The 23,865-nt window shown below is 37.4% G+C and overlaps 2 protein-coding genes across 6 annotated transcripts in view; one reads left to right on the plus strand and one right to left on the minus strand.

Annotated features, from left to right (window-relative positions):
- LOC129754876 (aldehyde dehydrogenase family 3 member B1-like) overlaps positions 1 to 17,331 on the plus strand; it is a 35,367-nt gene extending 18,036 nt beyond the window's left edge. For 3 of the 5 annotated variants that reach the window (XM_055751124.1, XM_055751126.1, XM_055751127.1), the window contains exons 2-10: positions 1,038 to 1,067; positions 1,129 to 1,187; positions 14,521 to 14,923; positions 15,011 to 15,405; positions 15,509 to 15,706; positions 16,429 to 16,544; positions 16,845 to 16,980; positions 17,042 to 17,192; positions 17,250 to 17,330. In XM_055751124.1, the coding sequence (XP_055607099.1) occupies positions 1,053 to 1,067; positions 1,129 to 1,187; positions 14,521 to 14,923; positions 15,011 to 15,405; positions 15,509 to 15,706; positions 16,429 to 16,544; positions 16,845 to 16,980; positions 17,042 to 17,192; positions 17,250 to 17,297 (1,521 nt within the window). In that variant the 5' untranslated portion in view covers positions 1,038 to 1,052 and the 3' untranslated portion in view covers positions 17,298 to 17,330. Of the gene's footprint in view, positions 1 to 1,037; positions 1,068 to 1,128; positions 1,188 to 14,520; positions 14,924 to 15,010; positions 15,406 to 15,508; positions 15,707 to 16,137; positions 16,254 to 16,428; positions 16,545 to 16,844; positions 16,981 to 17,041; positions 17,193 to 17,245 lie in introns of all 5 variants that reach the window. The other 2 variants (XM_055751125.1, XM_055751128.1) reach the window with 2 other exon arrangements.
- Positions 2,404 to 6,303, minus strand: LOC129754877 (uncharacterized). The gene is made up of 2 exons (XM_055751129.1): positions 5,043 to 6,303; positions 2,404 to 3,987 (listed from the first exon to the last, which is right to left on the minus strand). The coding sequence occupies exons 1-2, from the start codon at positions 5,885 to 5,887 to the stop codon at positions 3,402 to 3,404; spliced, it is 1,431 nt and encodes a 476-aa protein (XP_055607104.1). The 5' UTR covers positions 5,888 to 6,303; the 3' UTR covers positions 2,404 to 3,401.
- Positions 17,332 to 23,865: the final 6,534 nt, after the last annotated feature.

Genomic DNA, 23,865 nt, shown 5'->3' on the forward strand with positions numbered 1-23,865 from the left:
GAAAAAAAAATATAAAAAACGCATTTTTTTAGAGAAAATTTTGTTTCAACGAAAGTTTTAGACTCGATGGTAACATTTAAAAAATCTGATTTTCTTTTGCGCTTAAATATCAATTTAAAACAAAAATGTCAAGTGGTTATTTATCAAAATCGGTTGAAAATTGATGAAGTTATGGCTACTTTACCATAACTGTAATTTTTGCAGTTTTTAATAATTTAACGAACCGCAGTACACTTCTCATAGTATAGGAAGAATGAAACATGATAAATCTCACTCGCTCCAAGTCAAAATTATTTATTAGCTTACCAAAAGGTCACATGCCAAGTTTCAGGAAGATCTGACCATAGGGAGGGGTTGCTTAAGTCTCAAACGTGAATAAAATTTTGAGGTATTTTGCCCGGAAGGAACAAAAAATACTGGTTTTTCATCAATAACTTTTTTTATTACTAGCTGATTGTTTTTTATGGTTTATTTTTTCTTAAAGCCTAAGTTGAGACAAATATTTCACCCGAAGACTGTAACTGGATTGGATTTGAAACAGAAAAGTTGAAACTTTCGTTGCAACAAAATTTTCTCTAAAAAAATTCTTTTTTTATAATTTTTTTTCTCATAAAGTCACTAATATCTGCAATACTGTTTGGTCAAACGCAAAAACAGATTTCAGATGATCGATAGAAAATTTAAAAAAAATTAATTAACCTTCAATATGCAAAAGAGAGATTACAAATTACTGTTATGCCGTCCGAGATATTTTAATCTAAGTACAAGAACTTTTTCAATTTTTTCGAAATTTCATAATTGCGGCATAACTCAAAAACGGTTTTACTGAGATTTTTTTGAATTTCATTCTCGGATTCAGCGCCCGATTTCACATTGGAAATGACCTTGAGTTTACTAAGTTCAAAAATGCTGTAAACTAGTGATATTAATGAATTGAGGCTGAAAAAATAAAAGTAAAATTACATTTAAAAAATTTTAATCTCCCTTTCAATAACGAAGAACTTTCTGTGTCCTTTTCTCTTCTACTTACTCCGCAGGTATTCTGATTAAAAATGTCATACGCAGATGTAAGTATTGGCTGCCATAATACCAACCTCAGTGATAATAGCATCATTTCGCAAATTTCAGATCGTGCAACAACTTCAAACTACTTTTGCAAGTGGAAAAACGAGAAATGTCGATTTCAGGTGAGTAATTTTTATAGTAATTTTTAAATATTTATTTAAAACATGTCGTTAATGACAGTCGCCATTCTAATCGACAACACTAATCGAAGTCACATGAAACGTCATCTCCGGTTTATGTAACAGAATATTGATTATTAAACTTCAGCTTTCTTTTTATGCAGCAAATATTGAATTTGAAAATAAGTTATCTCTTTTGTGAGGCATGGTTCGACCGTTTCAAAGTTGAATACTAAGCTCAAAACTCAATTGCGAATTGTTTCTGATTGAAAAAATCGGAGTATTTTATTTTATTGGAGCAGTTTTAAAACCAAGCTTTCTCGAAAACTATTCATTCACGCAATAATTTTTTTTTCTGCGACAAAAGTTGGTTTCTGTTTAAGATCTTTTGAGTCCTAATGATTCGATCAGGTTCTAAAGGTTATAAAGTTCTCTTCAAAACCTTCTGGCCTTCTAAACCCTTGTGAGGGTTTTATACATGGTATTTCTATATCCAGTTCATTGGTTAAACACGTTAAAAATTAGACAAGCAAAAGAATATGCAACACCCAATTGGCACCAAAGAATAGGTTCCATAAAACTTTCTAAGACATTTTTATTTTTTTTTTAATTTTCAAGAGGAGTCAGTGAGTTGATATGTTTTTAAGCTATTTTCGAGTTCTGCAAAGAAAATATTTGAGTGAACTTAAACAAATATGGCCATAAGTTACAGACTTCAAAAAGTTATATTGAAAATCTTCATTATTAGCTCTCAAATGTTGATTTTAGACCTAGCGAAACCAATGTTTATTGAGTTCATGATTTGGGCTGTTGGCGTTTCATTCTAAACTGAGCCCAAACAGATTTATTTCGATATGTAAGGAAAAACTGTACAGAACGCTTTAGTTAAGCATCAACACTATTTACAGCGCTAAAAATCATGTAAGAACCGGATTGAACGTTAACGACGATTCTGGAATTTATTTTACGTCTTAATTGAAAGCAAAATTACGATAAAAACTCAATTTAGATGAAATTTCCTTAAAAAACTCAACCAGCTAGAAACCACACCGTGGGGTAGAACGTGGTAGAACGCCGAAACTAGTGGACAGAACGCACCATACCGGAAGGGTGGTCAGAAATAGAATAATGATTAAGGGAAAACTGTACAAGACGCACCAGCGGGGTAAGATGGCCCATGTCATTCTTTTTCAAAAAAACACTAACCTATGGCTTCGAATGATGTTTTTCTTCATTTATATTGTAGCAAACAATCTTTTCTATCATTTATTAGATTAAAAGGTCACAAAAACGACTCTAGTTCTAAGAAATAGAAGGATTAATGGAATCAGCGTGAAACCTGTTATTTTTCATGGTTAACGTTTAAGGTTTCATAGTTAACTGGCCTGGGCAATCTGATCAAACTACAGTGTCGTGATCTTACGAATCTCAATTTAGAGATTCACACAGACACGTCTGTCGCTCACAAGAATAGATCAATGACTGGCTTTGTTTTGTTTGTTTTGCCTAGTGTTGCCAAAATCACAAACATTGCCATTATTTTATTTTATTTATCTACAGTGTTGTCGAATACAACTTTTAAATTATTTTTACTAAATTTAATTTATATTCTGCATATTCTTCATCTCATCTCTACACTTATGCCGCTGACTAAAAATCAGTATCGCTTGACACAGACATGCTTAGCAGTATCATAGTCGGCTGACATTGGCTGTCTGACACTGATAATTTGCAGCTCATACTATAAGCACTGACCACACTGACTTGACTCTTAGAACAAAAATTCAACCATTTTCTGTCTAATTTTTTGTTGTCAGATTTTGCAGGTTCGCAATACCGACGGCAGGTGGCGAACCTGAAAAATTTGACAAAAAATGCCCTGTAGGAAAAATGGTTCTGTTTAGCCCGATTTTATCGTAGAAATTGCATGTTTTATTTTTAAAGTTGGGTGGCATTTCCTTACTGGGATAGCATTTCTTCAAATCGATCGATGCGCACTCTGGAATCGACATTGCGTACTGTTGGAAAAATGTTTTTTTTTTCTGGAAAAATTATCCAGAAAACGAAATCGAGTGTCCAGTCAGTATGGTCAGTGCTATAAGTATAAGTCTGTGCTATAAGATTAAACTTCAACAAAATAATTCATCTTCACTTTTTTTAATATCTTTATTATAGAGATCAACACTTGATTTTAATGCGTTTTCCCAAGGTTACTTTTTACAAATCTTGCTTCAATATATTACCATAATTGTCGATCACAAAGAGCGTCAGTCCATCTAGCTTTACATCAAACGGAATTTGGAATTGGTCTGTTGTTGTGTCTAGAAATGACCAGAATGTTTTCAGCATACCATCATTTTTATCGCGTATTTCAATGAGTTTAAGATTTGAGTTTACACTGGTAACGTGTTTCGTGATAAAGTTGAAAGTTAGCCTAGTAACACAATTGTTATCCTCAGAAATAGCACCAGAATTAGAATAGTCATTGAACCATTTGTGCCATTGCAGTGTAATAGCACAATTGTCAGTAAAATAGGTAACATCGCTCTCTTTCTGCTGTTGGTATTTCAGTAAAAACTCTCCTGGTCTTTTTATCTGAGTCAAACGACGATTTGTTTGCTGCTGCACCGAATGACCAACGATTCGTCCTGGGAGGTCTTCCGTTTGTGTAATGAGCGTAAATACACGATTGATATGGTCTAGCTCTGCTCCCATGATTCCATTTTTGGTGTGACCTAGATCGAAGATATGTCCGATCTCATGGCAAACTGACCCAATAGTAGTAGCAAAACATCCAGCGTACCTGCAAATAAAATATGGTTTAAAGATATCATTTAGGAGTACAGATATAAAATACAAATATATAGGGGAGAATGGGGATACTTGATCCCCTTTTCTTATTTTCACCATATCTTTTTGGAAAAAATTAGCAACTCGCCGTCTTTGTCATTTTCTGACAGCTTGTAACTTCAAGTTTATATGCTCCAAAAATTAGAACGATACTTGAACCCGTTGATGAACTAGAGACATTTTCGTGGGAGTAAAAAAATTGCGATTTTTCTGAAGTTAGGGGAGAGATGATCCCCTATTGAAGGATACTTGATCTTTTATTCAGGAAGCCCTAATCCTTGTATAAAAATCAAACAAAACCCCAAGATAGAATGTTAATTGACTATTTTGGTCATGTTTGTTCGCATTTCACAATTTATAGCAAACATAAGAAGAAAATTCTATAACTTTGTCTCAACGCTAATAACATTGCATACTTAAAGGCGCTTTTTTTATTCATTAAGGGAAAATTAATTATTTTTGCTCTTTTCTTCAGACAATTGTTTGATAAATATTAGTTTTTGGATAAATATTAGTAATTTCATAATCAGCAATCATAACGATCAATTCAGAAGAAGAATATGCCATTTGGAAGGGGGATCAATTGTACCCAACTCTAGGGGATCAATTGTACCCATAATCAACATTTAAAAAAACTTTTTCTGAAAAAAGTTGAGAGTTTTCCATTGCTTTGAACATATGGCATTATGAAGTTAATTTTACCCTCGAACGATTGATACATTGGAACAAATATTTTTTCATAATTTTCCCATGTAAGGAACATTTTAAAGTGATGAAAAAAGATCTTCAAGTTACATTTTGTGAAATTTTTCAAACAAAGTTCAATTAATCAAACAATTATTTTGTTAAAATTTTTTAAACTACAAGCATTGTTATTTTGCTCATTTTGGCACATTTTTCTAGAACATTTGATCTTTGTAAGACATTCCAGTTTCGAGATATAGCTAAGGAATCAAGTATCCCCAGGGATCAAGTATCCTCATTCTCCCCTATATATATAATGCTCACGTATATCTATGATTGCTATCGTCCATCATTAACGACCGATCTACAGATTTGTTGCTCAAAAAGGCAGGGATTATTTCTTCAAGTCTATTGGGCCATGTGTACAGGCAACCTGTGCCAAAGAGTGCCAATCCTCCGCCTCCTAGGGCAGCGTTTCCCGTTGTTCGGCGTTTGATGTTTGCATAGGAAAAGTCGTTATCTAATATTCCTTCGTAATAAGTGCTGCTTATAAAGCCTATAAATTTAAGCTTATCGCTCACAAAAAGCTCCGATTGTAGAATTTCCTTTCCAAAATAGCTCCACAGTTGTTGTTCGGTCATCTTTTTCGATTTTTCTACCGGCAATGTACTGTAGAACGGTGAACATCGAGAACCGATGGTAAAGGTTTTTCTTCCGAAACCTTTCTCAGACAACTTTTCGGCATACAGGCTCTGAACGAGTTCTATTCCTAGCGTTATTTTATTGCAGGCATTTTCAATACCATTCTCTGCATCGTCTGATTGATAAGTTCCATCATGACCATCACATATGATGTACAAAGGTATAACACAGAATGGATTCCCAGACTGCTCAAAGAAGAGATTTAATTCTATTTTACTGCGGCAATAAGTGAGTACTAAAACATTTTCACCAGGATCAAGTCTAAAAAGCACTTTGAATTGACCACGTTTTTCGTTGAAAAATCGAACATCTTTGGATGCTGGGAATTCATGAGTATTGATTTGTACTTTTAAACTATCAATTTCACATCTATTAGCAATGTTCCCCTTGAGTAATATTATCGGATAAGAAAACTTCTCATTATCGTTGATGTTTGATAATTCTATGGAATGCTGTCGATCACACATCTTAGCGGCAGATACTAGAATGATTATGGGCCTGATATTATCAACGTATCGAAACGCACCAAAACTGCAAATTATTGACACTTTCTGCTCGAGATAAAATTAAAATGACTCTTTTACGCCTACGTATGGCACGCCACCACCCCCAAACATTACACCGCTTATTGCTCACTTCTATGCTACGTATTTTCAAGCAAACTTTCCGTATGCCTCCCTATATGCACTCAAAAGCCTACAGCATAAATCATAACCAATCCGTCTTGATACCGGAGGCCGAATCAAAACATTTTTTTTTCGTAGCAGCAGCCTTAAAAATCTGTGCTCCCTGTGCCAATCCGTCTTTCTATCGGAGGCCGAACGAAAACAAATGTTCCAACAAATTTAGAGATTCACACAGACACGTCTGTCGCTCACAAGAATAGATCAATGACTGGCTTTGTTTTGTTTGTTTTGCCTAGTGTTGACAAAATCACAAACATTGTTAGGTGTGTTCAACGGGACTCAATCGAAATCAATTGAAAAAATTCCAATTGACTTCGATCGATTTCCATCAGGCTGCTGAATGAACAGCCAGCCACTAATACTAATGCGCTTAGTTTGTTTTCATTTTTTATTCGGCTTCGCGCTTCAAGCATTCGTCCACAAATTCTGCGGACAGCAAACGCTGAGGCTGAGATGCGACGTCGCGTCGTGATCGCAACCGGAATTCATCTAAACGATCGGGAACTTTTCTACGAAAAGTATGACGATGACGATTATGTGCCCCGAGCCAAAGCGGCTGAGAAAGCTGCTGAAGGAGTGGCGGAAAACTTGGAAGATACCAAGGGCCAAGGGGCAAAGCACGAATGGGTTTCTATGTTGGGTTCACGTACCGAAATCGCAAACCGATTTAACAACAAGGCCAGTATTATAACAAACTTCGTTCTTGTTCGAGTTAAAAAGGTGCACCAAGATTCGACTCGAAAAAAAAAATTATCTGCCGCCATGTTTGCCGCGATATCATTCAAGAAATTGATTTTTGTTGCCTACCCGTTTTACCTATAAGGCTATAAAGAAGTGTATTTTGAAAAGCTAAATTTTCGATAAGTTTAGCATTATTAAATGATTTTTTGCCAGTGTATGGTTACTTTTCAAAAATACGATGAACATGTAATTAAACATTTTATGTTTCAATCATAACATTCCTTATAATCCTTGTTTCATTTCTTACCACCCTTTCGGTATAGTGCGTTCTCTCCACTAGTTTTGGCGTTCTACCCCGCGGTTTGTTTTCTGGCTGTTTAAAATGTTTACAAAAGCGTAATCAAAATCGTAACTTTATCATATTTTTTTTTTTTCATTTTGATAATAAGTAAATCTGATCTCTGAATCGTCGTACACTTTCAATTTGGTTCTTAGATGATTGGTATCGTTGTGCGTCTTGTATAGTTTTCCCCTATATGGAATATACTGAGTGTTACATCAAATGTTTAGTAACATGTTCATCGCATTTTTTTGTAAACTAAGCATACTCCGGTGAAAACTTATTTGTTATTGCTAAACGCATCGGAAATTTCGCTTTTTGAAATACACTTTGTAATATCCTTATAGGTTTGTTTTCTAAATATGTCTTTATTTGTATCAATTCATCGTTACATTTATATGACATTAAATTAGGTGTTCAGCTCGATAATGAACTGTTCAGAGCCCTATAGTTAACTAGATAATAAAAATTTATTCAAAAGATTTAAATTTGCTGAGCGCAATCAAGTGTTTAATTTAGGAGAACATCCTGTAATGGCAAAAATATTTTAAACTGAAAAACTAAACACTATCCAAAAATTAAACTAATTATAAAGAGAACGAATTTCTGCGATGGAAGACTGCATCGATTTGCCTCTGAAGTTAGAGATGATTTTGTTGGCCATCTCTTCGATAGATTCAATGCCCGCAATCCGGTGAAGATCTTCGGTGCTGTGCCAAGGTGGAAGCCGCAAAATCATTTTCAGAACCTTGTTCTGAATCCTCTGGATGGCTTCCTCGTCGCGCAGCAGTTAGACCAAATCGGAACTGCGTACATTATCGCTGGTCGGAACACCTGTTTGTAGATGAGCAACTTATTTCGCAGACACAACTTGGACTTCCTGTTGATGAGAGAATAAAGATGTGATTGTGATTTTTTAAAGTAAGATTCCGATCTTACTTTTCCGTGTGAGTCCCAAGGACTTCACGTGATCAGACCATTCTAATGAAACCCCATGCATTAAAAGTTATGGAATGATTTTCATTAGGTTTTAAAAAATAATCTCTTATGGCTTATGGGGAAATAAAATAAGTTGAGTTTTGGAAGCGATAGGGAAAATTTTCCACATTTTCAAGTAATTCAAAAAAGGAATTTAAATTTTGTTGCAATCTACTGCGTACCACCCGTAAATTTCGACCTTTGGCTGAAAGCAAAGTATCATCACATTCTGGTACATCAGGAAGATCAGAAGTAAAAATATTGTATAAAATTAGCCCAAGTATACTGCCCTGAGGGACACCAGCTCTAATGGGTGTCCTTCCAGAGCATGAATTTTGATAGCTTACTTGCAAGGTTCGGCTAGTCAAATAATTTTGGTGAGATATACGGGAAAATCAAATCGAGCTAATTTAGCTACTAAACCTTTGTGCCAAACACTGTCAAAAGCTTTTTCAATATCAAGAAGAGCAACACCAGTTGTATAACCTTCAGATTTGCTAGCGTTAATCATATTAGTTATACTCAAAAGTTTATGTGTTGTAGAATGTCCGTGACGAAAACCGAATTGTTCATCAGGGAAAATAGAATTCTGATTAATGTGGATCATCATTCTATTCAAAATAACTCTCTCGAATAGTTTACTTAAAGATGGAAGCAAACTAATTGGTGGATAACTTGACGGCTCTGAAGCACTTTTTCCAGGTTTCAAAATTGGAGTTACTTTGGCATTTTTCCATTTATTGGGAAAATAAGCCAAGTGAAAACATTTATTGAAGATTTTAACTAAAAAATTTAAAGTGCTTCCAGGCAACTTTTTAATAAGAATATAGAAAATCCCACCTTCATCCCAATCTTTTCATATTTTTAATTATTTTGAAAATCAATTTTAGTTCATCAATATTTGTCTCACAAGAACTTTCAAATACATTTTGCTTAGAAAGAATATCATCAAATTCAAGGGAAATTTGAGCATCAATTGGACTTACAACGTTTGAATTAAAATCATGAACAGACTCAAATTGTTGGGCTAATTTTTGAGCTTTTTCTGAGTTAGTTAAAAGAAGTTTATCCTCATCTTTCAAAGTAGGAATTGGCTTCTGGGGCTTTTTCAGAATTCAAGTTAATTTCCTAAATGGCTTTGAGTAGGGTTTTATGTCCTCTACTGCTTTTGCAAAATTTTCATTACGAATAAAATTTAGATGACGTTTGATCTCTTTTTGAAGGTCGCAATAAATAAATTTCAAATAAGGATCCCTAGTTCATTGATATTAACGTCGACGAATGTTTTTCAGTCGTATCGAAAACTGAAGATCATCATCGATCAAAGGTTGATTAAATTTATGTTTAACTTTGGGTATTGAAGCGGCTTTAGCAATGACTGTTGAATTTGTCAAATTTTCTACAGCCAAATCAATATCTTCTATTAAATTCAGTGGAACGTTTACATCTAAATTACGTTCAATAAAATTCCTATATCGCTCCCAGTCAGCTTTTTGAAAGTTAAAAGTTGATTTTAAAGGGTTTTCAATGGGACTTTGGGATAAAGAAAAAGTTACTGGAAGATCCTTATAGGTTAAACGCCTTCAAGTAGGCAACGAATTTCTATTTCTTTGCTAATATCGCGGCACCTCTTATTCACAACTCCTATCTCTACCTCCCCGCGGTGCCGGCTGGGGTGCGAGTAACCTAAGCGGAGATCGGGTACCCAACCCCGGTGGATGCTTTGGTCGCATGCAGACTGAGAAGGTGGCCGCACGCGTCTGTTCCCCAGGTCAGGGGCGGCGTGCAACAACAACCGAGCGTCTGTTCTCCAGGTCAGGGGCGGCTCAAACAGCGTCTGTCTTGTAGCAAGCGGCTGAATTTATGAAATGCGGCTCCCGCCAGCTATGTCCAAGATGGCAGCCCCATCGCGGGATAGGGACTTTAGGCTAACAACCTACTGCTCCCGATTTGAAATTGTTACGGAATCCGAAAGAAATGACCGACCTGGAACTTTGGCGACGACTTTTAGCATGAAAACACGGACACGAATTGGAACTTGGAATGTTTTAACCCTTGCCCAACAAGGCAAACTGGAACAACTTGCTAGAGAGGCTAGCCGCCTTAAGCTTGAAATTCTGGGACTGAGCGAAGTCCGTTGGCCTAATACTGGAGAACACAAGACACAATCCGGGCAAGTCCTGCTTTACTCTGGCATACGAGGAGAACATGCTACTCGGGAACGAGGAGTTGGTTTCCTGTTAAGCCCGCAGGCCTACGCGGCCCTCATTAGATGGGAACCGATAAACGAAAGAATAATCGTAGCCAGATTTAGAACACGGGTTAGAAACCTTACAATGGTCCAGTGTTATGCGCCAACTGACGTTGCCGACTTGCAGGAGAAAGAGCAGTTTTACAGTCAACTGAACAGCGTGGTTGAGAGAATTCCGAAGGGTGACATTCAAATCCATTTGGGCGACTTCAACGCAAAGATTGGCTCCGACAATCAGGACCTTGAGCGCATCATGGGGCGCCATGGCCTAGGACAGATGAGCGAAAACGGAGAGCTGTTTGTAGAATTTTGTGGCAACAACAACATGGTGATCGGTGGATCGCTCTTCCCCCATCGACCAGCACATAAGGTCACTTGGGTATCCCGAGATGGCCGAACAGAAAATCAAATTGACCACATCTGCATCAGCCGAAAATGGAGAAGGAGCCTTCTTGATGTCCGCAACAAGCGAAGCGCAGACATTGCATCTGACCATCACCTCGTCCTTGGCGAGATACGACTGAGAGTTGCACGTGTCCAACGGCGCGAGGAGAAAGTCGGGTGTCGTTACGACGTCCGCCGGTTGGAGAATCCAGAGGTGAAAAGGGCATACGTTGAACAGCTAGAATCCCGAGCCTCGGAGCTGCCGACAGACGGAACAGTCGAAGAACAGTGGTGTGGAATCAAGAATGCCTTTATCACGACGAGCCATGGTACTCTCGGTAAAGTTTGTGGAAGAAGGAGTGAATGGATGTCGGATGAAACTTGGAGGATGGTCGATGATCGGAGAAAGGCGAAAGTCGGAATTGAGCAGGCATGTACCGGGTCAGCCAAAGCAGCCGCCCGCTTACGATATGCGGAGCTGGAAAAGGCAGTTAAACGAGCTTGTAGACGAGACAAGAGAGCCTGGACAAACTCCCTAGCCGAAGAGGGAGAAAGAGCCGCCGCCAATGGAGATATCCGATTACTTTATGACATTTCTCGCCGCCTCAGTGGTGCAAGGACTAATGCAAGAATGCCGCTAAAAGACCGAGCAGGTCAGTTATTGACCGATCGAACAGATCAGCTCAAACGATGGACTGAGCACTTCGAACAACTCTTCCGAGTCACGAATAGCGATGGCCAACAGAATCTGCAGCTCGAAGCGCCAACAGTAAGTCGCATAAATGGCGTCAACTCGGAAGCGCCTTCGCTGGCTGAAATAGAAGCGGCAATCAAAAACATGAAATCCAACAAAGCACCTGGGATCGATTGCATCCCTGCTGAAATGCTGAAAGCCGACCCTGCCCTATCAGCACAAATGTTGCACCGTCTTTTCGCTGACATATGGGATACTGCAACATTCCCGGCCGACTGGATGCAGGGTATCCTCGTAAAGGTCCCGAAGAAAGGAGACCTGACAGAGTGCGGTAACTGGCGAGGCATAACGTTGATCTGTACAACCCTCAACTCTGCAAAGTGATTCTGAACAGGATCCAGGAGAAAATAGACGCCACACTCCGACGGCAACAAGCTGGATTCCGATCTCGACGATCATGTGTGGACCACATCACAACGCTCCGAATCATACTGGAACAAATCAACGAATTCCAGGACTCTCTTCTGCTGGTGTTCGTTGATTTCGAAAAAGCATTTGACCGACTTAACCATGAAAACATCTGGGCGGCTCTAAGGCGACGAGGGGTCCCAGAGAAACTAGTCCATCTCATCGAAGCACAGTATGAGGCATTTTCGTGCAAGGTCTTGCACGACGGTGTCTTGTCCGAACCAATCCCGGTAACTGCTGGAGTGAGACAAGGATGTATTCTATCACCGCTACTTTTTCTAATCGTAATGGATGAGATTCTGATTGGATCGATTGACTGTGCACCGAACCGAGGATTGCCGTGGAATCCTTCAACAATGGAGCAACTGAACGACCTTGACCTGGCTGACGATATTGTTTTGCTCGCCCAAACACAACCAGATATGCAGAGCAAACTCGACGACCTCACCGAAAGTTCCAAGGCAGCAGGTCTCAAAGTCAATGTCGGAAAGACCAAGTCGATGGAGATCAACACAGGAGATCCCTCCTGTTTCCTGGTAGCTGGGCAACAAGTTGAGAAAGTGGAGTGCTTCCAGTATCTTGGTAGCCAGATTACGCCTGATGGTGGTACCAGAAAAGACATCGAAACACGGATCAGAAAGGCCCGATTTGCGTTTGCGAGTCTCCGAAACATCTGGCGGTCACGCCAGATCTCTCTACGAACAAAAATCCGAATCTTCAACTCAAACGTCAAATCCGTATTGCTGTACGGGTGCGAAACTTGGTGCACATATGCGGTAACGACGCGAAAACTGCAAGTATTTGTAAACCGCTGCCTGCGGAATATCATCCGCGCTTGGTGGCCTGGCAACTGGATCTCGAATGAGGAACTACATCGCCGGTGTCATCAAAAGGCGCTAGAAATCGAGATTCGGGAACGTAAGTGGAGATGGATTGGGCACACGCTGCGAAGAGATGAAAACGAGATTTGCAGAGAGGCGCTAGATTGGAATCCAGAAGGTCATCGAAGAAGAGGCAGACCCAGAAATTCGTGGCGGCGAAGTCTAGCCGCTGAAATCCGAACTGTCGACGAGAATCTTGACTGGGACCAGGTGAAGACGCTGGCTCCGGATCGTCAACAGTGGAGGTCTTTTACCACGGCCCTATGCACCGGAGGATCGGCGCGGGATCATTAAGTAAGTAAGTAAGTAATATCGCGGCAAATATGGCGGCAGATGATTTTTTATAATCAAATATTGGTGCACCTTTTAAACGTGATAAAGGACGAAATTTGATATAAATATACATTTTTATCGTAATTTGGGAGTCAGCAAATAAAAAGAATAACATTTCGCTTTAATATTCGGTTTTTATCAGAAGTGAACAGCATTCTAAATTTGAGCGTAAACACGTGGTCTGGCGCGCATTCGGCCCCAATTTTAATATGATTGTTTAAAGTTAAAATTTGGGAAAATTAAATGAAATTTTAAAAAAATCTTTATAGTCCTCCGAACGAGCAAACGATTGAAAAAAAGAAAAGCTGAAATTTTATTAGTCTGCGTAGTCTGGTTTGCCATAAAACCTTGAATGTTAATCATGAAAAATTACAAGTTTCACGCAGATTCGATTTATCCTTCTGTTTCTAAGAATGTAAGTCGTTTTAATGAAATTTTTACCTAAGAAATGAAAGAGAAGCTTGTTTGCCGCTACTGAAATGAAGAAAAACATCATTCGTGGCCAAAAGTTGGCGTATTTTTGAAATTATAATGGCCATCTTACCCCGCTGGTGCGTCTTGTACAGTTTTTTAAAGCTTTTGATTGCGAAAAATATAATTTACTCTTGTTGTATTAATACTTTCGAATTACCAGATTGTTTTTAATGTGTGTCCATATTGATTTTCCAATAATGTCTATCTTCATGAAGTTTTACTGTTTACGATTCAATTTCAATTAATAAATTCAGCAGCAACATGAGAAAAGGGTATAAAAGACAAAGTAAACAAAACCGGTTTTCAGTGGATTCAAATGGCCCAATATAAGCTCTACTTAACACAAAAACCGTTTTTAGTTTTTCAGTTTTCGTAAGATTTATAATGCAGTTTGAGTAAAGGATCTAAAAAATTTAGAGCCATAAAATGACATTATCCTCACACAGATTGTTTTATACACCCTTTACTCCACAACAAAGCAAACGGTCTAGATGCAAAACATTAAAAGGGGAAGAATGTGGAAACCTATTCACTCACTCCTATAGCGAGAACCATAAGCCTTTGTCAAAAACTAGGGGAAATTTTATCTCCATCTCACTCACACATATGAGACATACAGTACAAAGCGAAGGGTGTATAAAACATCTAGACGAATTTCTTACTCCAGCTAGGGTCTATAAACAATTGCGAGCTATTTTTACATGATAAAACCGTCGTATCGATAAAAACATACTTAGAATGATCCTACGCACCGTTTTGACTATTAAGACTTGGGGAAATTCCTCGTGAATTTTAATTATCGATTTAAAAAAGACTGCAAAATTTTCAAACGCGTTTTTCTCGAAACGTCATATATGAACATAGACCCTTTTCACGTGTTGGTGCTGAAATAATCATTATTCTCTTTATTTTAACTTTCTGCTCACCTAGAGAACAACAACTCCAAAATCTGCTTCGTATGTACGAGGAGAATCACACCGAAATGGCTCGTGCATTGGCTGAAGACCTCCGAAAGCATAAACAGGAAGCGTACCTGATGGAAATAGAATTTCTCATGAACGATCTGCGAAACACTATCTTCAATCTGCGTCAATGGGTTAAGCCTGACAAGCCGGAGAAAACTGTCGTTAACTTGCTTGATGGTGTGTTTATCTACAAGGATCCTTACGGTGTGGTTCTGGTGATCGGGGCCTGGAACTACCCACTGCAGCTGACTTTGGTTCCAGTGGCGGCTGCGATCGCGGCTGGCAACTGCATAGTCATCAAGCCTAGCGAAGTTGCACCGGCAACTTCCAAGTTCATTGCCAAAATAGTGCCGCAGTATCTGGATCAGGTGAGTCATGATCAGTTCGGGTTGTAAGATAATGTCGTTGCATCTCAGATCTGATTGATACCTATACCTGTTTTCTCCACTTTCAAGGACTGTTATCGCGTCGTAGAAGGAGGGGCAAAAGAAACGGCCGAAATCTTGAGGCAAAAGTTTGACTACATTTTCTACACCGGTTCCGGCCGAGTCGGACGAATTGTTCATCAGGCGTGCAACGAAAATCTCACGCCTTGTACTCTTGAACTTGGCGGCAAGAGCCCATGTTATATCGACGCTTCGGCTGACATTTCAATTGCGACTAAACGAATTCTCTGGGGAAAATTCATCAACGCAGGGCAAACTTGCATTGCACCGGATTATGTCCTCTGCAGCAAACAAGTGCAGCGACAGTTCATCGAAGAAGCAAAGAACGTTCTGAAAGAGTGGTACGGAGAGAATCCACAACAAAGCCCGGACTTATGTCGCATCATCAATCAACAACACTTTCAGTAAGTGTCGTTGGAAATTCAATATCATTTGATGATCTCGGACCAATGACAAAACATGTAAAATTTTTGCTGGCGTCTTATTCTGAATATGAAAACTTTTCAGGCGACTGAGCACACTGATTAAGGGCGCAAAGGTTGCGATCGGAGGCCAAATGGATGCTACAGACAAGTATATTGCCCCTACGGTGCTAGTCGATGTTCGTCCAGATGATCCAGTTATGCAGGACGAAATTTTCGGGCCGATCCTGCCCATAATCAATGTTGAGGGTGCCTACGAAGCTATCGAATTCATCAATGCAAGGTATTCTTTCCCGGTTACCACATTTCAAGAAATTTGAAGCCTGTATTCACCTTTAGAGAGCAACCAATTCCTTTTTAAAAGTTCGAACATTCTTGTCGGTTGATTCTCGTTTGAAATTAATTTGACAGGCGTTTAGTAGATTCGGTACCGAAAAAATTAGTCATAGAAAGTTATTGTTAAGCTCTCTGTAACTCGAATTTCATATGTCCCGTTTTTCTAACTACGCTTAACTCATCAGTATGTGAGGTAAATTATATTCTGTAATTTCTTGTTTCGTAATTTATTAGTTATTGGCTCTCTGATTACAACTGATTCGTTGATCAGCATCTATTTTTTTGGTAACGAGTTATAGAGAGTTCCCATATTGTCATTTGTACAGTGTTTATGTAGTGACCGTCTGAAATTCGTTCTTATGTCCGTTACATCGTTAGATCCCCAGCTTTGGTTTTGTACATTTTTACGCAAGATAAAATGATGCAAGAGGAGTTCATTCACAAGACAACGTCCGGTAGTTTGTGTCTCAACGATACGATGCTGCAATACGCCGGTAAGAAACGAAGGGTTCGGTGATGGTAAAATCTTTCAAATGGATCTAAATTTTTTTTATATCGCTGTGGTGAATTTGGGTAATCTTAACTGTGTTCATACGTTGTCTGGTATATGGTTTCCCAACTCTCTTTTGTATAACAAAAATTTCTCATGCTTTCCTAACCTTGCTTTAGAGAGAAACCGTTGGCTCTGTACATATTTAGCACCAACACTACCCAAAGGGATTTAATTCTGGCCAGTACAAGCTGTGGAGGAGTTTGCGTGAACGATACTTTGGCTCACTGTGGAGGTTTGGAATAACTTATTTTATTTATTAAATTCATTGCAAACAATAAACTTGTGACTCACAAAAAGTAGATAAAAGATAGAGATAAAAAAAATTCTTAAAGATATTACAAAATACATTTTGAATCACTTATCTGTGAATTAAGTTGTTAGATCTCGAAAAAAATTTGACTCTTTTAAATCTGGTTATGTTATTTAAAAGCTGCAAAATTTTTATTGCTTGAATAAGTTGATTCTACTAATCCGTTACTGATTATTAAGATATCTATTTGGAGCTATTATTCATAGGAATCTCTCATTTCAGTTGAGTCCCTTCCTTTCGGAGGCGTCGGTCCCAGCGGAATGGGATCTTACCATGGCAAATACGGTTTCGATACCTTCACTCATCACAAATCGTGTCTGATGAAAGACTTCAATGCCCTCGGGGAACGGTTGGCTTCGTGAGTTCCAACATTGCATCATATATGTTTAAGAAAATTAAAACCTTTAATTTTCCTCCAGATCACGGTATCCACCATATTCCGACTCAAAGCTGTCGTTCCTGTCAGCTCTGCTGAAGAAAAGGCAAGGCGTTTCGATCAAGTTTCTGCCGTATGCGTTGATGTTTGGAGTCGGAGTTGCATCAACACTGATCATCAAATGCATTACTGAGGTTTGTTGAAATATTTTGATCATGACTTGTCCCATAATGTATTTCTTTTTCAGAAAGAACGTTAACTTCATCGTGAGTCGCAGACAAGATACGATCGCTATGTAAATATCGATTTTATATTAAACATCCTGTTTAAATACTGAAGTTGTTATTCATTCAAGTGATGACAGCCTTTTGTCAACTTTAAGATAGGGCGAAGACAAGTTGTTGTTGTGTTTATAACAGTTAACTTGTTAACTTGTTAGCAGTTAACCAAAGTTAGAAGCTATATGTTGCACATATGGCACTTTTTTTTTTAAGATCATGGCCATAAAAAAAAGTAAAAAAGTGTGTAAAACCCGTACTTTTATTCTATCAAACGCCAAAGCTGTACCAGTTACAGTAAAAAATGTTAAAAACGTGAATTGGAAAGTCGACGTAATTTATAATCTTTTGGCGTCTTTAAATTTTTGAAATACGAAACACAAAAATTATGACGACTTTTCGAAGGAAGCTGTTTTTCACTTTTATCAATCTGGATTTTCTGAAATAATTCTAACACCTAAATTAAGCTTTGCGCTGGATTTTGCGTATGTTAACATAAAGATTAGGCCAGTGGTTTTCAAAGTGGTCCCTACCGCCCCCTTGGGGGCGTTAAGAGCTTCCAGGAAGGCGTTGAGTTCTATTTTGAAATTTGGGGGGCGTTGGAAGGACTCAGGTGGGCGGTGAAGTCGTAATTCACATTTTCACAAATCACGAAACAACGAAGATTGGAAATAACAACGAGAAAGTGCAATGATCTTGAGCGGAACTAAATAGCCCAATTCGATGCAACTCGATGCAACAAATTCATTATAAATTGGGTCTGTTTTACATTTTAGTTGGGAAAAATCAGTTTAAATTAAATTCTTATCATACTTTTCTAATTATAAATAAGAAACCTAAATTATATATTGACAAAAAAAAAATTGAAATTCAAATAGTAATGACAATGAAGATTGATTCTTATTCTGAAATAATAACTTTCTTTATTGGGTTTGAGAACTAACTCGAACTATGACAAAAAATATGTAGAAAGCCTTCCTCCTCCTCCCCGTCGTCCCTCTGAAAAAAAAGAATAAATTTTTGTGTGCCTGGTTTGGCAAGCTGTGAAACCAATTAAAGAAATTGTTGGTTCTATTCGAAAATGATTTTACATCTTTTCTGTCCCTAAAGTTGATATATAAAAGGTGCTGCATACATTCAGGGGTAAAAACCACGTGTGAGACATAAGGCATAAGGCAGCGCAGCTAGCGGTTTAAACCGGAAGCTAGTAGTTCCGCTCAAGATCAAAGATGGTTCCACTCAAGATCATATTTTACTTTTAAAAAACACGCGATTTATTGATATTCTGATAGAAAACTTATTACAAAAAACCCGAATAATGCTTTTTTATGAGTTTTGCTACCATTTTAGACATTAAGAATCAGTTTATAACAGCCAAGGGTTACATAAATTGACGTTAAAAATTAGCTTAGATTGGTGAAAATTGCAGCAGAAATGCGTATGTTTTAAAAGCTTCCAATAAAATTATGTCATTTCATAAATTTTAGCAAAAATGACAAAGATTGTATGAAAAGATCTTGAAAAAGTGTTATTTAAACATTTCGATAAGATTCATAAATAATCATTGCCTAGATCTTAGGAAAAGAAAATGGCATATAAGTAAACTTTACGTTAACATACTCAAAATTCAGTGCAAAGCTGATAGCTGATCCAGATTGATAAAAAATTCGAAAATCAGCTACCTTCGAAAAGTCGTCATAAATTGGGTGTTTCGTATTACAAAAATCTTAAGATGCCAAAATATTATAAATTACGTCAACTTACCCATTCCCTTTTTAAAAGTTTTCTACGGTAACTGGAACAGCTTTGGCGGTTGATTGATGGGAAAGTACGGGGTTTGCACAACGTTTTTACATTTTTGTAGCCATGATTAAAAAAAAATTAAAAAAAAGTTTCATAGTTTCTAACTTCAGCTTTTTCAGGCACTAAGAACAAGTTCACTGGTGTTGGGAAAAAGTGGTAGAAATTTTGTCACTTTTTGCACATTTTGAAAATTTTGCCATGCTAAAACATTTTTAAGATCTGTGGTTCTGTGCTGTGGTTTTTTAACAATACGTGTTGTAGTTTTGCATGCTGTGATGCAAAAATAGCAATATTTCTATCACATACGGCTGAAATAGAAACAGTGCTGTAAAAAATACAACGCCCAAAGATCTTGAAAACATTTTTGCATGGTAAAATTTTCAAAATGTCAAAATTTTTACCACTTTTTACCAACACCAGTGAACTTGCTCTAAATGATTTTTTTTCGAGCACTTAATAACTGATTTACAGCCTTTTTTCATGAAGCATGGTTTTTTTTAAAAAAAAACTTGGACTTTGACTAACTTTAAAACAAATGATTGTAGCTGAAAGTTTTCTTTGAATCATATTTGAGTTACAATATAATCTTTCAAAAACTATACATTTTGTAGATATCGGTTGGGAAACAAGAGACTTTTAGCGAAAAAGGTGTTTGCCGTCATTTGACGGCTAAACAATCCAAATGGCCTGCTATGTTTAGGAATGTGTGATCAAAAGTCGATCGTGCGTCCTATACAGAGTAGTCTGTTGTACGGCAAAGGCATAACACCATGCACACTTTTATGCTTTCTAATACAAAAATGCCCTAGACTTACAATTTTCAACACCTATCCAAACTTTATCCTACGAAGCTCATATGATGCTTGCCTATCCACCTGTTCTTCATTCCTTTACCAATTCTTCTACCTAGCATTTCATCTCGCCGCACGTGTCAATGAACATACTTAAATTAATAAATTTATCAGCGATTGAAAGTTTTCATAAAATAACCATTTAACGTTTTGTGTAACGGGAAACGGGACCCAGGAACTGATGGTAAGCTTCTGCCCTTATGCTTTTATAACCAGAAGTTACATTAACGCCACATTAATATTCATGCGAAACTTAAAACTATGTTTTTCATTTTTTCAGCATCTCGTCATCAGGGTTCAACACGCAGGAGTGCGTCGAATGAGAAAGAGCAAATAAAACGCAGCTCTTTCGTTCTCGGTTCACGGGCACATTTGATTGCTCGAAATTCTCTCGAGAAATTTGCGACCAAAACGCAGATTGAAAATTTTTGAGCTGAGCGAATTTGCGCGCGCCTATTCGAGAGCTCGAGCGGTTCGAAAACTGCGTTTGCGTTTATCTAGCCGCGTGCGTTTAGGAACACCGAGCATCTACCGTGAAGACACGGCGGCTCACCGATCAGCGCGCGCGGCTCTCTTTAGCACACGGTGTGTGGGCCGTGTGCCGTGTGTTTCGTGTTTGGGGGGCGATTAAGAAATCTGTACGAATAATTTAATTAATAGAATTGGTTAAACAGTTTGTAGCGCGCAACGGGATTGGTGGGAGGGTTATTACAATGAATGTTAGAAGTTTTAAAATATTTGTAAGTTATAGTTACCAACACTAGTAACTATGAAATTTTTAACCATGAACTAGTAAAATTTCGCGAAAAATGCCAAATTAAAGAGCTTTACGCAAGGGTTGTTAAAATGAAACCGTTTAGATCGATCATATTGATCGAAGGTTGGAATATTAATTAGTTGTTGTGTCTTTGGGGAGATTAAACGCGAAATTAAAACAAATTAATGATGATTAACGGCACAAGTACCGCGAGAAATTAGTTTAGCTTCGATTTCAACATGCAAACCCTCTAGTGAAAGGGTTTGACTTGTAGGTGACGAAAAATAGTGTCGCGAATTCGCTAGTATAAGCTGTGGTAACCGTCCTTTTCCGAGCACATGATTTCCCAATTTTCCTCTTTCCCATTTCCAAAACACACATTTTCCACAATTTAAATTTTCCTTTTTTTTCACTCGTTGTTTCGTTCCAAAGTTCGTATCAAGAATGACAACACAAAACGTTCATCCACAAGTACTGTCAGTTCACTCACGGAACTCATGCGCCACTCAAATTACACACTCCGATCACGTTACAAAGTTTGCAATATTTTTAAATCATTTTACGCTGCCTTCTAGAATTAGCTAGATTTCATTTTTTTTTACACATCTGAACATTCAAGTGAAATTTATATCCTTCAAAAGATTATTCCCGGATATTTTACTGAGGTATGAAAGGTGTTGATTCTCTAATTGATTAATTTTTTCAACATAAATCTTTTCTCAGGACTTACCTACCACATTCGCCTCCTTCTCTACTCTTTCCATAATAAGATACATAAGAGATAACTAAAGAAATATCAATTTTGTCACCTCTTAGCAAAAAATAATGCTTCATTGAAAACATCTCATGAATAGATTAATATTTGCTTTTTTTGTGTAGTAGTGGCATAAACTTATAAGAAATTTGTTCAATCAGTGATTAGGTAGGTATAACAATATATCACTCAGGCACCAACCCATTAAACTGGATAACATATTTAACTGTTATTTTTAATTCGACATTTACTGATATTATATTTATCATGTTTATGACCCCCTTCGAAATCTTATTCCTATTTTTCGCGTCAAACAAGCTGGATGAGTGAATTGAGTTCTCTCTCAATTAAAATTTCTGCATGCTATCATCGTATAAAATGTTTTTTTTTCTTTGTTCAATTTTACGCAGTGGTGAGTTTCGGGTAGTCGATTCTATTGAGACATGCACGTTTCTTTTCTTTTTTTTTCAATTGTGAATAGATGTTTGTTCCTAGTTACCCGATATAGTCATTTATGTAGCGAACTGAAATTAAACGTTTAAAGTAAAGGTTTTTTTTTATAGCTTTATGAATCATTAACAATTTTTCTAAAAAAAAATTTCCGTGTAATTATAGTAATTCCCCAAATTTTACTACCGTACGCGATAAGTTTTTTCCACCCACTTCTTGGTAGAATTTTCTAAGCGTGTATAGTCACTCATTCCTTTGACAGATCAACACAAATTCGGAATCGATTTTTGTTTGTTGTGAAAATGTACGGAATTCCGAGTCCGGCGACCACCGAACATTTTCACGGCGTGGATATGGAAAAAGGAATCGGCCGAACAGCATTAAGGAAACTTCAGAAGCTGATCAAACACTCCGGGAAACGAAAGAAGTATGAAGATGCCGGACACATACAAGTCGGGTTTAACCGAGGTCCCATTCACTATCAAAATAACGTCAGCAAAACGTATACTGTTCCCACTTATATTACCCCACGCGTAATCCATCCGTATGCATTGAACCTCGAAAGAAAATCATTGTAAATCTCATCTCCAGGAGCCAAAGTACGAAGGTAATTTAACCATCCAATAACCATGTAAATATTGTCGCAATCACGGCTGTTTACCAGGCATAGTTTCTGATTCCGTTTGAATAAAGAGTTACGAACTAACAATAAGTATTCTTTCCAGGCAAATCGAAAGTTTCCAAACTTCCCCAACATGCTTAGACCATCGCTTCGGAGACAGCACCAACCTAGATAACCTGAGTGAAAAGATTATTAGAGCTCCAAACCACCAGAATTCAAGAAATTAGTCAGCAAACAAGCTGACTGTTGCCTCAATAGTGAATTGCATCCGATTCAATATTGCGATTTAATGCCTCTATTTGTAAATGTCCATTTAATCCGCGTAAGAGAGAATGACAACATTTATTGTGACAACTTTTGCGGTAAAAATTCTTATTTTAAAACACAGCTTACCAAACGCTAACATGAATAATGAGCCTGACACTTAAAACTGGAAAAGACGATAAGAGCGCGGACTGATTGCTTAAATTGGTACTGCTGGAAGTTTTTTTTCCACATTCACATAATTTCCTTTCCGTAATGAAAATTAATAGTAACAGCTTTAAATAACTTACAACAATGACCTGTGAATATACATTATTATAATCACCATTTTAACTACGGTTCTTCAACTTTATTACTCCTTTAGCGTCCTGAATAGATGCATAAGTAAATTTAAGAATGTGTTTCTACCCTTTCTTCGATGTCGTGAAGGAGTCTCGATGAAATTAGCTATCACAAATTAAGACAATTTATACTCGTATTTTAAAATACGATAATATATTGTATATTATACAACTAGAAAGTTTCAGCATCTGCTGATTACTCTACAAGGTATTGGTAGGCCTATGAGGTAAAAAATTGTTTTCAATGGATTTTTTTTTTATATTACATACTGTTTAGGCCATATTTTAAAAACAAAACTATATTTTAAAAACATGTCATTTTAAAGTATGAAATCCTGTTCAATTAAACTAGAGCAGCGTTCTGTTAAATCCAGAGGACTGAACCAGCTGTCAAATCGCATACAAACGCACCGTACCAAATTTTTGGAACCAGAACGTCAGTGTGGTTCCCGAAATTAAACACTTCACCCCATAATTGACTCGAAATAGGGTAACATTTTGGTTGCCAAACTTATCTGTTGTTGGCATACTGCAGATTTTGAATCAATTTTAACAAGGATTATGCTGAAAACTCTGCATTTTGTGCCCAACCATTATTTATTAATGTTACCAAAGATCCCTTTGATTGACATTCCCGAGCCGCAGGTATCATTTTAAAGATTATTAAAAAATTGCCTCTGGTAGAAATTGTTGCAATGAAGACGGCCATGTTGCCCATTTACGTGTTTCACTCGTTTCAATTTTCTT

This window comes from Uranotaenia lowii, chromosome 3 (assembly GCF_029784155.1).
Source record: "Uranotaenia lowii strain MFRU-FL chromosome 3, ASM2978415v1, whole genome shotgun sequence".
NCBI lineage: Eukaryota > Metazoa > Arthropoda > Insecta > Diptera > Culicidae > Uranotaenia > Uranotaenia lowii.